General features: G+C 39.5%; 1 protein-coding gene across 1 annotated transcript; it reads right to left on the bottom strand.

Annotated features, from left to right (window-relative positions):
• Nucleotides 1-840: 840 nt before the first annotated feature.
• On the bottom strand, nucleotides 841-13,973 carry LOC148836880 (intestinal-type alkaline phosphatase-like). The gene is made up of 11 exons (XM_088915018.1): nucleotides 13,858-13,973; nucleotides 12,374-12,490; nucleotides 9,414-9,529; nucleotides 8,322-8,496; nucleotides 7,409-7,581; nucleotides 6,283-6,426; nucleotides 5,692-5,761; nucleotides 4,560-4,694; nucleotides 3,819-4,010; nucleotides 3,239-3,355; nucleotides 841-2,216 (listed from the first exon to the last, which is right to left on the bottom strand). Exons 1-11 carry the CDS (start codon nucleotides 13,931-13,933, stop codon nucleotides 1,942-1,944), a joined length of 1,590 nt encoding a protein of 529 aa, XP_088771144.1. The 5' UTR covers nucleotides 13,934-13,973; the 3' UTR covers nucleotides 841-1,941.
• Nucleotides 13,974-16,352: the final 2,379 nt, after the last annotated feature.

The following is a 16,352-nucleotide window of genomic DNA, read 5'->3' as shown; positions in this document are numbered from 1 at the left end:
ATTTATATATATATTTATAATTCCATGTGAGTTATAGAAAATTATCTGTATACAAAATCAGAGGACTCACTCTATGAAACAAAGTCTCTGTTTGGTAATGCTGAAATACAGTATGTTTTACTATTTGTAATATACGCACTGTGTAGATTGGTGACATTGGACAGGACACATTTCTGAAATGATTTTCTCTGAAGCAAGTGGCCAGCGTGAGTGCTCCCGTGAGCCTGGATGTGCAAAGGAAATGAGAATTCAATTCTCTATGCTGTAGGAGAGAGTAAGGGCCCTCTGCATGCCAGAGAATAATTGCCAGACATCAGTTCAGTCTGGAGGATTATGATCAAAGCAGCCATGAACCAAAAATCGAATATGAAATAACAGAGTGGAAAGGACAAGTATTTAACCTACCAAGGACATCTAAGTATGTCTCCATTAACAGTAGTGTTCCTTGTCTTCTTTACTTCAGTATTATTGCTGTCTACAGAGTCCGCCTTGTCTTCATTTTTAATTTGTTTCAGCATTTTCAATCATTTACAATACACCACCGTTGACCATGAGGAAACATATTCTCGTTCCAGTCGTAAAATCATCAACAAGTGGCTTTTGTTAAGGTCTTTATTTGATATGCCTTTTAAAAAATAAAAACATGAATGTATGTTATTCTTTGCCAGTTAAATTGCCCGAAACTGCTTTTGAAAAAGACTGTGGAATGAGAACAGAGAAGGATTAACTTCCTGTCCTAGTTTGTCCTGTTCACATCATTTCAAAGATGACGTTGCTATGGCAATGGACAGGCTTACAGACTCGCATGGACACCCACGCCATGATTATACTGAAATAAACTATCAGCTAAAATGTCATCTTTATTTTAGGTATTTTCATTTTAGAAAACTGCCGTGGCATATCAAAATTAAACATCTTCATTTTTGCATTACTAATGCGTTAAGATTGACATCAGTGATTATTTAAACACTGAGTCCTGTGCTTGAATCACATTATGTTTCAAGTTAGCAATTTCACCAGTAACAACGCTATAGCATTTCTTGATCCAGGCATCTAGATATCCTGTCCTGAGTGGGGTGTAAAGTGGTGGAGTGTTCTATCACGCCAGCACTGGAGAAGAATATGATACTGAATTGTTGCCAGCTCTCTAGTGTCCATTTTTCAAATATCAAGAATTTCTGTTTACTTTCCAGGACTAAATCATGGGACTAGAGTATTCTCATGAGAATTTTCATGTCTATAACTGCGCAAGCTTGTCATCTGGCCTAACAGCTTTTGGGGTGAATCTGAACATCTATAAATAAGGAATTTGTGGGGCCTTTTAAACTTTACAGATGGCAGGAAAAACCAGGAAGCATATAGCATTGTTACTCACAACAGCTAATCTGTAACTTAAAAAGATCTCTAAAGCAATGGAATAATGTGAGGCCTGAATTCTCAGTATTACTGTATCTTTAGATTCAGTACAGAGCATATTTGTACCCCTTTACCGGCCTGTCTGACATTTACATTTTCAATACACTACGTCATTGCACACATTTTACAGTAGAAAAGCATGTATTATATACATTTAGTATATTTAACATATCGTGAAGAATTCTGATATTTATATTCTCAATTAAACTCAGCTAGTTTGTACAGCTTCTTTGTAGTTTTAAAAATGAATGGTATTTGAATTTTAAAATGAATGTTATTGTATCTTTTTTCTTTTTCTGAAGGCCTGCCGTGATTTTACATGAATGTGCTTTTTCATGAAGTTTTTCTGCAGGGTTTGTGAGAGGGTAACACATGCATTTGAAGGGAAATGACTATTCTTCAACGTTACAAATATGATTCACCATTACAGGGCTGAAATTCTAAACACAAAGGAGCTTAGTTTCCTTTCTCTTACAATAAAAACAGTGTGTAATTTAGTAACTGCAAGGTAAAGGAATTGGTGTTTCAGACACTGCTGAGCACATAGGCCATTGGTAAGAGGCCCAGGACGAGAAGGCTGGTCTTGGGAGCCCCAGATCCGTTGGGAGGATTTTCTATGCTGCAGGCCTCATATGGCTCTATGCAGGCCGCAAAGGCCATGACATGTGCGATGTAGCTTTGCTCCTGCACCCCGTGGAACAGGTGAGCCATAGGCCCTTTGGCAAAAATGGCAACATCTTCTGCTCCGTGAGTCTCTGAATCAAGCAACACAGCACTCTGCTGCCTGTAGGCTTTATCTTCTAAAGAAAGAAAACAAAATGGGAGTTTCAATTCCACAGGATCTTTGTAGAACCATTCTAGATGTACTACCTGTTTTTTCATAGTATGTGGCCTCTATTTCATCTTCTTAATCAAACTATCAAGGCCATTATTCAGAAAGGATTTCTCCATGATATATAACAGGCTGTGTATGCAATGGAAACATTACTCTATTTATTAAGTCTTCACCTGCTACAGAATAGGAGACAACCAAATTCTGTTGAAAAGCTGTGGTTTGTATGTTATTGTGTAGCTCTTAAACATTTCTGCTCTTCTTGGTTAAAGGATTCCTATTATTTCTTAGTTGTTGGATCTTATCAATTAGTACATTAATGAAGAGGCTGTCTTGTTGGCAAACATTTCTTGAATACAAAATTTTGCAAGACCAAGCCTTATGTTATAATTGTGATCAGACACTAGATGGAGCTACAACATTCTCTAAAATCCAAGCAACACAGCACAGGTTTCATGTTCTCTTAAAGTAAGTAGAGCTCATTGCTTTTTTTGGTTAGGAATCAGCACTACGAAAACAGTACTGCAAATGTATTGTCAGTTACAGGGTAGGGACAGACTATCTCTAGCCAGATTGAGCCTGGGATATTAAAATGTGGCATGCTCAGAAGGGCCCAGCTAGATAGTAGTGACTCTGACAACTATGCAAAAGCAGTAAAATAAAGATCGTAATAGTTAAACTAAGCACAAGCTTTCTATTGTCCCAATGAGTACTAAAGAAACCTCACTAGCCCTGGGGTATCTGGAAGAATAAAATAGCTAAATTCAACTTAACCTCTTTGCAGCAGCCAAAACCGTCTGAAGAAGGCACTTCAGGATCTTCATAAAAATTTACAACATGATTGTAGCATTAATGTCAAATGTTGCTTCAATCCCCGGTTAAACAGCTAGGAGCTAATCATGTTATATACTAATATAACATTTAAGTTTATTTATTATGAAAGTTTATAATGGCTTGAAGGTACAGTGCTAAAATATTCTCGGCACGTACGTATGTTAGTAATATTTGGAGCTGGACGGGTTCCATTTTCCATTATGTATCCTGGGCCATTCCCATACAGTATAGTAGTGAAGGGTTTGTTGTCATCAGCATTTGAAGGCGCCAGCCCTGAGAAAATTATGGAATAACACAAGGGGTCAGTAAATAGCATAGTACATCACAGTGAGAGAACCTCTGCAAGACAAAAAGTAAAAAAAAAAAAACCTGGACATTACAATGCAGTTATTAACAAGCCTCTATATTTGGTGCTAACAAATAATTTAAAACAGATAATTTCATTGGTCTGGCTCATGTAGGCATGAGACCACCAACATAATTTTGTTAGGCCCCAGCCTTGTATGTGCTGTATAAAGAACATTCCGTCTGTAGTATATTAATAGTCTTTCTAATGAGCTGTTCTGTATTCTAAAGGAAAAAAAATCTGAGAATGAATGCAACACAGAATTTGTCTATATAGCATCATTCATCTGCTTGTGTTTGGGAAAATAAAAATTTGTTCATGAAAAAAGATTCACTCGTCTGCAAGATTCTGGAATAACTAAAGGCAAATGCATTCTTCACTTTTGCACACCAAAGACGGAGTTTCCCCGTTCCGCCTTCCCCCCAATGGTGAAGACATGGGAGTGGTCAGCTGTGACCACTGTCAGAGTGTCCAGTTCACTGGTCAGCTCCGCTGCCCTCTCGATCGCTCGGTCAAACTCCACTGCCTCTGTCAGGGCATATCTGGCTCTGCTGTCGTGATGTCCGTGGTCGATTCTCCCCCTTGAAATTAAAATGCAGGATTATAATACACAACCATTTTCAAGAACCGGCAGTTTACAGGCGCTGTCTAAAGCCGTGACTCCTGTTTTTCACAGAAACAGCAGGAGACGAAATCCGATTTCCCAAACAGATACAAGCTGCACATCATCTGAAACTGATCGTGTTGGTACTTTAAGGCAAGAGTTCAACCGTAAAACGACTGAAAAATATTAAATCATATGGGGATCCTGACAAGTAAAAGTATTTAATGTTATAGTGACAGCTTTATTGACAGGTTTATGGGCCTTTCTGTGCCACCTGAAGGTATAAAATGTGTTCGAAAGAAGGAATATTAGAAAATCCCCATTAAAAATAGCTTCTCCTGATGAGCTACTGCTGACAGAAACTATTTTTCTCAAGTGAAAAGGTATATATTAGTAAAATAGCATTAATTATTGGACTATTCAGTGTGCATTTTGTCTCCCTTTTCATTGATGTTAAATTTTTGGAAGGTTGTTTTCATCTCTTACAACCTCTGGATTGTGCTGCATTAATGCTTTTTTGTACTTATCTTCCACGAAGAGGAAGAAACCTTTGGGGTTCTTTCTGAGAATTTTGATGGCTTTCTCTGTCATCTCAGTGAGTGAAGGGTCCTGTGTCTTGTTGCGGTCCAGCTCATACCTGGTGTCCTTTGGCTCAAAGAGGCCTTGCAAGACAGAAGAGAGGCAACACTAAGATATTTATATATACTGAACGGTGGTGCAGTGGTTAGTATTGCTGCCTTGTAGTGCTGGGGCCCTTGGTTCAGTTCTGGACCTGGGGTGCTATCTGCGCGGCGTTTGTTCTTCCTGTGTTTGTGGGGTTTCCTCTATATCTCAGTTTTTTGTTCCAACAATCCAAAAACATAGTGGTAGGTTAATAAGCTTTTGGGGAAACTGTTCCTGGTGTAAGTATGTTGTCACGACAGAAAGCCTTCAGATATTAATTTCTATTGCTAACTGCACAAAACATCTGAAATCTGATTTGAGAGAAAAGGTCTGTGCCTCAGAATATCAGTTGTACTAATTTTTTGACTTATGCAAAAAAACAAACAAACAAACAAACAAAGAAAATAATGTGAAAAGCTTAGCCACTTCCAAATGGCAAGGGGCAGGAGGTACATCTGGAAAGGAGTGACGTTGTGCTAAAATAACACAAAAACTCATTCTGGAAACATATAGTACACCTTAACATACCACGTTGTATCCCCAAGTATCTTATACTGACTTTAGGCTTTAATTAAAAATTGCTGGAGATGCAGTGCCAGCTAGATAACCCAATACCAAACATCTCCATATTATTAACATTAATGAAAAAGTCCCTGCCCCAGGGTATACAGACAACAAAGGCAGACTTCTGTCAGAACTGGCGAGGAGACGGACAGCAACCTGCTCTCTCACTCTCAGAAAAATGGGTCACTCCTTGGCCAGTTTTAGGCCGCCCGCACAGCAAGAGGGCAAGTGTCATGTTCCTTTGTTTACCTACTTCATCTGATCATGAGTGATGAATCGTGGTTTAAAAAAAATAAATGAAAACAAATGGATTACTTCAAGTCTTTTCTTTTGAGTTAGAATGTTCCATCAGTGTTGACGTGCCTAAGAAGACCCTTCGGATAGATGGACACTATTTTTAATGTGCTCAGATTCAGGTTCCTGATATCTTACCCATCAGGTACTCTGTGGCATTCTCATTCACAGCATCAAATTCAGTTTTGTTCCAGACGTACACTGCTTTCTGAAACAATCGTGAAAGAGAGAAAAATTTGAATGTAACTATAACCCAGAATAATTTTGTGTTCTTTGAACATATGGTGCACAATGAAAAGCCTTAGAAGGTAGAAAACATAAAAATATCCTGCTGTAGTTAAAAATGTTGATGGTCATTATCAGGCATAGTACTGTTGCTGATACAATTTCAAGACTCTCTTTCGTTAAAATTGCTGTGGGTTAAGCCACAAAAAGGTAAGCCAATGGAATTGGTTGAAAGAGAATTAATATCCCACCCTAATGTATAAGCGTTGAATATGAAATAATAAATATAAAGATGATTATCTCTGAACTGGGGACCTGAAAAAAAGATGATTTCTGTGCTGCTTTAGTTGCATGTTTACTGTTGGATACTGAGACTTGATAACAGATCCATTTTACTCTTAAAGCAGCAATGGGTGACAGTCAAGGGAGGATTTCAATTACCCAATTAACAGCAGACGAGCAATTCTAAACAAACATAGCCAGAGGACAGTGCCTCTTCTCCACCTTGTTTCCACTGGTCTTGGCCTTCACCCACTCGTCAATGAGATTGATCCCGTCCCGTCTATTTCCTCTCGCCGATGCGGCGCTGTACTCGGGATCTTTTGTTCCGTTGGGGGTCATGTACTGTCTTCCTCCTCCGAGAATTACCTTACACAAAAACGCAACCCATGGTCTAATACTGTAGGATTCCAGTATCTCTGGATTTGGACATGAGTGCTGAAATGACAACTTTGATTGTCACTACGCTGTATCTGTAAAAGCATGTCATTGTGTTAAGATGGATTATTTCGAGGTGTGCTTGGGCCCTGGGTTAATTTCCTGGGGTGCTATCTGTGTGGAGTTTGTTTTCCCCGTGATCGCAGGGGTTTCCTCCAGGTGATCCCATTTCCTCCCACAGTCCAAGGACGTACTGATAAGTTACTTGGTTATTGGCCCAGGTGTGAGTGTGTGTGTTTGTATCTGTGTGTTCCCTGTGATGGACTGGTGTCCTGCCCAGGGTGGGGGGTGTCTTGCGCCTGTTGCTTGCCGGTAACCCCTACTGAATTAAAGCGATAGAAAATGGATGGATTGTTTCTCTTTATAGTAAAAAAAAATTACAAAAAGATTTTCATTGCAAAGCTGACTTATTCTAAGTAATGAATAAGTCATTATTTTTTTTTAAATCCTTCCTCAAAATTTAAACATCCATCTAACTAATGATGGGTGTAAATATTAATTAGCGTATCACCCAGTCCAAATACTGCAGAAGACAGTTCTCGCTGCTTCTCTCCCACCATAGTCTTGAAGGAATGGTTTCTCTACTTACTTAAAGACAAATGGGGCACTAAACACACTGGCCCACACAACACTTTAAGCAGGAAAAGACAAATTCCTAATACAATAAATTGTATATGGCCAATAAAGTGATCTTATCTTATTTTAGGATTAATTGCATTTAACCCTGGTTGTGATCTGTTTGCATCTTAAGTCTGGCTGTTCCAGTACTTAATATTTTGCTTGCATGTTCTAATATGCTATTGTAGGTTATGGAGAGATGTGCAGTGAAGTTATTCTATAAATAAACAGCAAATACAATATAGTGCATTAAACATTATACTGCAGCATATGCATATACTTTTGACTGGCTTACATTGATGTCACTGTTGTGGATGAGCTGGGAGGAGATGTCTCTGCAACCTCCTGCGAGTGCATCATTGGGCAGATCTGAATCACTGTACCAGTTCCTGTCCACACTGTGAGCGTAAGACGCAGCTGGGGAGGCATGCTGGACCCGCGTCGTCGTCACAATGCCAACTGATTTTCCTGGACCGCATCAGAGAGGAGAATGTCAGCCACGAAGATGAACTACTTTCACGATTCTGGTGACAGAAACATCAGGGAACCATTCTAGTGAGCAAGAAATTTCGGAGCAGCACGGTGGCACGGTGGTGAGTGCTACTACCACCGAGCTCCAGCGTCCTGGGTTCGTTTCCTGCTTTCGGCACTTGTCTATGTGGAGTTTACGTGTTCTCTTTGAGCTACTTTGAGTTTCCACCTGTGCATTTGGGCTGAATGGCTCCTCCAAATTGTCCTCCTGGGCACCACATGTAAAGACACTGGTCTACCTTGTTAATGCCCATGAGCAAAGGGGTATATAGAACAACCATTCCTGGTTACAGGACTACACAGAGAGAAGAAACACAATTTCCTGATTTCCCCTTATCCCATACAAAATCATCTGAAGTATTTTTCTAATATTTAATGTCTATACTAAAAAGGATATAAAGGAATCAAAATGAATAAAAAAAAATAAAAAAATCTCATGCTGCTCAAATATCTCTTTGCCTTTTGAACAGTATATAATTTATATTTGCAAGTATCCAGTGTTTTCCTGTGCTTTGGTTCCTCTATATGATCCATAAAGGAAAGACCCTACATGATTAATGAGAAATACATTTGTTTCACTTTTACCTCCCTTAACAACATCCAGCTACGTTTCCATTAGTAGCTTTATTTCCAGGGCTAGTTCTAATTTATTAAGGCTGTACTGGCCTGGACCTTACCTGCCTTCCTGGCCCTGTGCAGGATGGAGGTGACTTCGTTGCCTTTGGTGGTGTTGCACTGGTAGCGCCTGGCTGCTGCACTGAGGCCCACAGTGCCATAGTTCGCCTTCACACCACAGAGGTACGCCGTGGCTGTCCCTGCGCTGTCGGGCGCCTGGTGGTCCACGTTATAGGTCTAGGAAGGAGGGAAACATGCAGCAAAGTCTGCACACATGAGCAAAGTACAGTAGCATATGTCAGCTGCCTCTTCATAGGCAGTTAGCAAGAGAGGCTGTTCACACTGAACATGGACACATATACATGAAGGAACAGGTAAAGATTTATTTCATGCTCAAAAAAGGTGTCACCTAAAGAAGGCTCCACAGCCAAAAGGTTGTGTCTCTTTTCTTTTTAGCATCAGGTGTTAGGTAAGAATGAAGTTTCTGGATTTCAGATTCAGACAGACAGATCCCCACCAACGTTTGGGAGACATAAATGTATTTCTCTGACTTTTCTTATCAAGCTGCAAGAGGCGTATTCGAAAGAAAATCTGAAAATAATGAGAAATAATGAGAAAAGTTCACTAAACTAAAAAACCTAATACTCCTCCAGCATTTAACAAGACAGGGTTTTTAGAAAGTCATCTTGTAAATTTTGTCAACATCTTCAGTCAAGCAGGACAGATAGAGATGATCAGTGACTGCAAATTCTTTTCTAAACAAATTGTTGGGTTGGTACAATGTTGAAGACATTGATGTAACAGTGGTTCATATGGTCTCCCAGTATAGGTCTTTATGACCCCACTGTCTGATGGTTTTTATTCCAACTGAGCTCTTAGTTATTTAATTGAACTCCAAATGTAACATTGCTAATTAAATAATTTTGTCTTCATGTTTACTGTACTGTAGGTTTGCCAGAGAAATTAATGATCCTGAAAACATTCAGAAAAGCATATTAAAAACTGAAGCTTTTTGAGAGCAGCAGACAATTAAACAGGTGGAGGCAATCAAAGTACTAGTCCAATTAAGGATTCAATTAACCAAGCAACAGTCCAGCTGCAATGAAGTCCAGCAGACATGGGGGCCATGAGGACCAGGGCTGCACCCCTCTGACCTTTGAAAGTGCCAGGTAAGGAAAGGTGTCCATAGTCAGGACGGTCTCCTCGCCAGGCTTGCCCTCCAGCTGTCCCTTCAGGATCCTGGTGGCAGTCACTGTGGAAACCCCCATTCCTGGAGACAGCCCAGACAGACACCACACTGTTACCACTGTGAAGCCCCTGAAGGCACCCTGACCACACAGAAAGTGCTGGCGATTGTTGCCATCTTTAAACACGAAGTGGTACGTAAGACATTGTTATCAATTCATGCCCCTCTAGCTGGTTTGAGAGTACATTTCTTCTTCACCATCTATTCTGCAAGGCAGGACTATACCCTGGACAAGACACCAGTCCATTGCTGTGCACATGTACACCCAAGCACTCTTTAGAAACACCATTAACCAAGGTAGAATTGGCTCTTACTGCTCACTTATAAGATCATTTATCAGAAAATAAGTTGTAAGAACCATATCAGTCTGGGCATTGTGTTGAAACATCTTATAGGATTACTATAGCTTTATTGATGAATGTTGAATCTAACGTTTTTATACATTCTTGTACCACTTCCGATGAGCCAGAGGCTGAGGCTGCACCCTAGACAGGATTCTAGTCCATCGCAGGATCACACACTCATACAGGCATATAGTGGGCAAATTTGGAGACACCAGTTAATCTGGACAGCATGTCTTTAGACATTGGGAGAACCAGGAGAGAACCAGGAACACTGGGAGAACATACAAACTCTCACCTTGTTGAATAGATCTGATAGGGCTTGTAGGTACTACTGGAAATACTTTATTGTGGTTGCAATCTTATCAAATTTATCAATATTTTTGTCAGCTGGGTAGAAGAATGTTTCTTCACTTCCTACATCGGCTTTGTCCCTGACCTCTCCAGGCGATACGACCAGTTAGAGCATTTTCTGCACCACTTCACCAACTTACATCCATCCCTGAAGTCTATACTAATTGACATATCTTCCACTACTATTCCATTTCTGGACATAAACCTGTCCATTAACCAACCATAATTCTTAACTTCTGTCTATTACAAACCCACAGATTTACACAGCTATCTCATGTACAGCTCCTTTCACCACACGCATACTAAAAATTCTCTCCCCTTTCCACATTTCCTCAGGCTCCAACAACTTTGCAGTGACGACATTGACTTCCAAACCAAACCTTTAAAATACACTCTTTTTTCATCAACAGAGGAAACCCCACCAATGATATTGACAGGGCCTTCTCCCAAGCCATAAATATCAGATTTCATAAACCCAATTAGGATCTCCTGACCTAGCAACCGCATTCCGTTGGTGCTTCCCTACCACCTTAACACCTTTTCTATCCCCAGGACCATTAACGACAACTTCACCATCTTACAGGATGAACCCTCCACTGGTACCCTTTTTTCTGACTGCCGCATCACCTCATACCGCCAATCACCTAATCTGCATAGCCTTCTTGTTCTCAGCTCCCTTGACCTCCCTCAGCAATCATCCACACCAGGCATCACCTGTTAATATCTGTCCAAAACCACACAGATTCAAGGCCCCTCTGGACAATTATGGATCTTGTACTTCCAGCAACCTTATATACTGCATCTCTTGCACAACATGCCTAGTTATTTACATTGGTGAAACAGGATGGAGACTGGGAGATCATTTTAGGGAACATGTCAAGATCTCTCCAAGCCCATAGTTTCCCATTTCCCCTCTAACGACTCCTATTGCAGAAAGACATCCAAAAATCTATTCTGAAACTAGGTCCACACCTTCCCCCTTCTCTCAAAACAGACTTTTCCTTCTAATCCTTTTTATTCATTTGCAGGTTTTGACTTCACACCTCTCTTGACTTCTCATCACCTGCGTGTCCTCTCTCCTGCTCCCACCTCTTCTCCACTCCCGGCTTTTGTTCTCTCCTGCTTAATCAACAGCCGGTTTTCCTCTCTCTCACACCTGAAGAAGGCTCCACAGACGAAATGTTGTGTTTCTTTTCTTCTCTTTTCAGCATGGAATAAACCTATTACTTGTTCCTTTGCAGCCTATGCATGCTGATGCAGCTCCCTACTTCAATCTTATCTAACTGATAAGAAAACAGTTTGTTTAAAATGGACATTGCTCTTCCTCAACTTTTTAGTCACACCTAAAAAGAGCTTCCCAAAGAGCATCCCAAAAGAGCTCTAATCCTAGTCCCATTCTTCTTAGTCTCTATCTTTTAACATTGTATCATGTTCTTTGTAACAATAGTATCTTTCTTATCCTGTTTTCTTTCTTATCCTGTTGATATCCAGTTTTGTGGTTATACGAAGCCAGCACTTAAGCAATATCTACCTTGTCACTTGTTACGCTTAAAAGATGCTAAGAATAAAGAGCTAAAATCAGTAAAGCTACAAAAGCTAAGATGCTTATAAAAGCTCAAATCAACAGCCAAACAATTAAATTTAATGTTTAATTGGTTTTTCAACTATATGCTACACCATGGATAACAATGGGGAACTTTCAGTGTCTTTTCACTAATATGTATCTAAGTGCTGCTAATTCTAGAGTGTTTTAAAGATTTCTATATTGCTACTACTATTAACATTACTACTAAATTCTATATTCTCTGTTATCATTCTGCACTGAATTTTGTTAGGATACACTTCCCCCTTTTCTTATTTTGATGTTTTTGCATTTTATGCTGTATAGAATATATGCTGTATGTTCTAACAGTATTACTGTGTCTTAAGTGACTTTCAATAAATGCAGCTCTGAGCGGGTACACATTTTTGGGGGGGAGTACACTGTGGGATCACACTTGGACCTGGAAGGATCACTTAATTTGTTTTAAAAACAATTAATTAGATATGCTGAACAAGATTGATTATTTCTGCAGAATCTTCACGGTCCTTGTATGAAACTTTCACTTTAGATACACTGTCTGCCCATGATCCTTTTCAGTGGAGGTCTCCTGTGCTGTGTGTGGTTACCCACCATCCCCCAGGAAAAGGATGAGGTTCTTGGCTTTGCCAGCATTGGGCTTCAGTTCCAGAGCTTCTTCCAGAGCCTGCCGTCCTTTCCTGTTCCAGAACCGGGGGTCTTCTTCAGCCACTAGGGAATCGCACACAGTACAGCACAGACATGAGTGGGAAATGTTCGGAGCAAACCTAGCCAGTTGTACAACAGAGGAAAGCATTTAACCAGCACATATCCTAATTTCAACTTTTGCTAGAGGCAATTTCCATGCTCTGTGGCATACATACATTTATTTAATAACAACTCCATAAATAAATATCTGCAAGGTGTTTTTAGCTTCCTACGGTATAGACCATCTGCATTTTAACCTCTGGCTGTTGCTTTGAAATGATCTGTTTTGTGACATACACTGCTACCTGTAATAAACACTGTTATCCACAAAAATGGATTCGAAATTCTTACAGTATACCTTTGTAATTTATGTTAAACCTGAATAATGAAATTAACCACTTTTATGGAGGATACCACCTCAGGAGGAGTGACAAACAGTGCAAGAGTAGCAACAGATTCAGACTGCTTTAAAAAATCCAAGACTGGGAGGTGACATTCAATGTAGACAAGAGCATTGTTCCAGCAGACAGCAAACATAAGTATAATAACGCATAAATTTAAGATGGGCAATACTGAGACACTGAGGAGGCTACCTATGAAAACCATCTTTTGAGTCTGTGTAATACATAATTTTTCTCCATTATACAATGCAGAGAATCTCTAAGGCAGGCAGAATGTCAGTACAAACTGTAGAGTTTTAGGTGCAGAATCAAATTGGGTGATCTCATGTTAAACGTCTACACACTTATAATACGTACAAGTTTGGTCACTGCATTACAAGAGAGATATCGCTGCCTGTTCTGGAAACAGTCCACAGGAGACCAAACAGCTACATTCCCAGACTAAAAGAAATTAACTTTTTTAATCTTGAGAAGAGACGACTCCAAGGAAACCTGATTCCAGTGTTCAAAAGCCTCAGAGATATTGGGTCAACCCCCTTGTTTTATTTTGAGATCAGCAGTCAAACATAAATCAGGGGACTCAAGTAGCAACTAAGGGTTGGGACGTTCTAGACTGAAAACAGGAGGCTAGGGTCTGGGACGTCTGGAAGGTTCCTTTCAAGAGATGGGTGGATGAGCTCCTGAGGTTAGTTACCAACTAACAAATCAGTTTGAAAGGCTTCCTCTTGTAGTATTCCTTTCATTCTTATGTTCTAGAATTCTAGGCAAATGGAAACATGCAGAGGACACTCTTTACAGAAATATGGTGTCTGTCAGCTTTCCCATATATCCACTTCAGCTGGCATTTAAAGAAAAGACAAAAGTATAGAAAAAGAAAGTATAAAGTAGCAAAAGCAGAAGAACAATTTAGAACGGATAAAAAACCTCTAAGATGGTCACACGTTTTCATTTACAAAGTTGACATTTTGTACAGAATCATATCATACTTACCAGGTATAACCGAACAAGAAGGGTTGATGGCAAGATAAATCTGTAGCCCTAGCAGAAGAAAGTGGGATGGAGCCATGGTGTGTCTGTGCTGCTGAAGGTCTTGTTAGAAGAAGAGCTTCGTTCTTAACTCTGCTTTACAGACTGATAACACAGATCAAAGATCACTAGAATCATAAATGTACAATGTTGGTTGCTTTATTAATTCTTGGCATTTTATCTTCCCAGGCCAAATGAATGAAAGTGAATCTAAATAAGTGTATGATTATTGTCAACAAGGGAATTACTCCTGCGATAAGGTTGTAAGAACTGTGCATTGGTATAGATCGGCTACTGCCCTTCACCCAGGTGGGAGTCGTACAGTTGTACATGAAGTAGGCGTCCTGTACTGTATGAAAGCACTGTGGGGTCCTTCAGGGTATATTGTATGTGCAAGAGCAATACAAAATGTCTTGTTTTCAGCTGTAGTTAAATGGATTTTGTAAGCTAACACCAGCAGTATGTAAAATTTTAAATCTATGTCTAAAAGAGAAAGGGAATTTCTTCAGAAGGCACAAATAGATATAAGACTCCCAATTCAACAAGTAAATGTTTTGCAGGTATAAAGTTCTTGTTTAACCCTTAATATCAGAAAAACGTTACTCCTTTCACATCACCTGTTCCCACACAGAATTGGACTTACTGTACCACAATACTGTACGAGATCTTGTAGAGGGAAAATCATACTCTTACAGCAGGTGGAAAAAAAATGGAATATAACATTTAAAATGTATACGAGTGTGGCAAAACAAAACTCTGTTGTGCCAAAGTATTCATTATCTCTAATTCAGCATTTTTAGTATCCCACTTGAACTATACTTTCAGTGTGCTTTTTTTCTAACTGTAGATACTGCATTTTATTAGTACTCAAAACTACTTTTCCAGTCTTCATCCCAAGCAATCCTGAGTGGAGTGCCCTTGGTGGGACTCCTGGCAGCCAAAGCTTCCTTCAGGTCAACCTACAACATTCCAGATGAGCATATGATAGGTGGCTCCAATTGCTTATCCTGCATTTTGTCTGCATCACTTATAACTTTGTCATACTGAAATATATAATAGTGTTATCTAAGTTGCAGCAACCACTAGGTGTCATCTCTGTCGGTATCTTACTGTGTTAATTCTCCTGACAGCAGAGTAGGAGAGCCTCCAGGAAAACTCCTGGCTAAAGGTCAGCATGAAGCTGATTCTGCTGTTTATAACAGTTCACTCTTGTAACTCCAGGTGTGATTTTTAACTTCATCACACATGAGAGGTTTGTGAACAAGTAAAATTCGATTCAAACTTTATCACCCTCCTCTAAGGTAAATTTGTTCTGCTGCAGTGTCTGACACAAAAGAATCTCACCAACAATACTCCATTTCAGAAACATCTTCTACAACCCTTAATGAAATTAAAGGCACTCATTTTACATTATTCTAAAATGAAATTGCAGAGGGAATAAACAATTTGGGATGATACACAACAGTACAGTATGTACTGTATTTATAAGTAGATTCCAGGGTTGAGCTGTTTTAGTTTAAACCTTCATGAAACATTGTGTTTATTCATGTGTCTTATTAGAAAAACAGTAAAACAACCCCTTCTGTACTCTTCTCCCAAACTGTCTGGGATTTAAAGTTAGTTTTATTTATCTCATATAAGACTCTGATTTCAAAAGGCTTCACTCTCATTTTTTTTGCAGAAAGCTGTCAATATGGAACATCCTAGAGTCATATCGGAAGAGGACTTAATTACTGAAAATTAACAGAAATCATTTGCTTTGCATTTAACCGAAAATCAACACAAAAGCGGTTTAGCTTTGATTGCATTTTGTGATGACCACTGATGATATTTGAGTTGTGTAACCGCTGCACCATCAGAAGCTGTGTCAGCATCAAAACCCAAGACTGCCATGAGTAACCAAACAATTATATATTAAAAATCTAAGAAGAAAAAGAGTGTTATGCAATTTCTAGTCTTATGTATGGAGAAATGCTGTCCTCAATTGACCCGCTGGGTGCTGTAGGAAGACAGCGACGGGAGATGACAGCTAGGGATGATTTAGGCGGCACCCTTCCCATCTGACCTTGTTCATGTGCTCAGCAGAGCACCATCCTTCGTTTAAAACAGAGAGATTAATTCCCCTTTCAGCTTCAATTTAATTTATTTTGTGCTTGCTTTCTGATAGTGCTGGTCTGAAAAAAAATAGTAGGTCATTGCATTTAATTGAGGACGCTTTCATTGAGGTTAATGCTGTGACAAAGTGTTAAGTACATAGAGCAACATGACCATTGTGGTTCACCGTTAAACAGGAGCCTACCTGTTAATGCCATTCTTAATCCGCACGTTTAGGGATTTTGTTATCCTAGCCTTTTGATGTTTTTCCCCATTTTACAGTTTTACTTTTTTCTCCTCACTTGAACTTCACAAGGATATGCCCCTGAGGTTATATACAGCTTAAGATATCATCATCCAAAGAG

Source organism: Atractosteus spatula, chromosome 4 (assembly GCF_055471065.1).
Source record: "Atractosteus spatula isolate fAtrSpa1 chromosome 4, fAtrSpa1.hap1, whole genome shotgun sequence".
NCBI lineage: Eukaryota > Metazoa > Chordata > Actinopteri > Semionotiformes > Lepisosteidae > Atractosteus > Atractosteus spatula.
The sequence above is the reverse complement of the archived record's forward strand: the minus strand, read 5'-3'. Positions and strand labels throughout refer to the sequence as shown.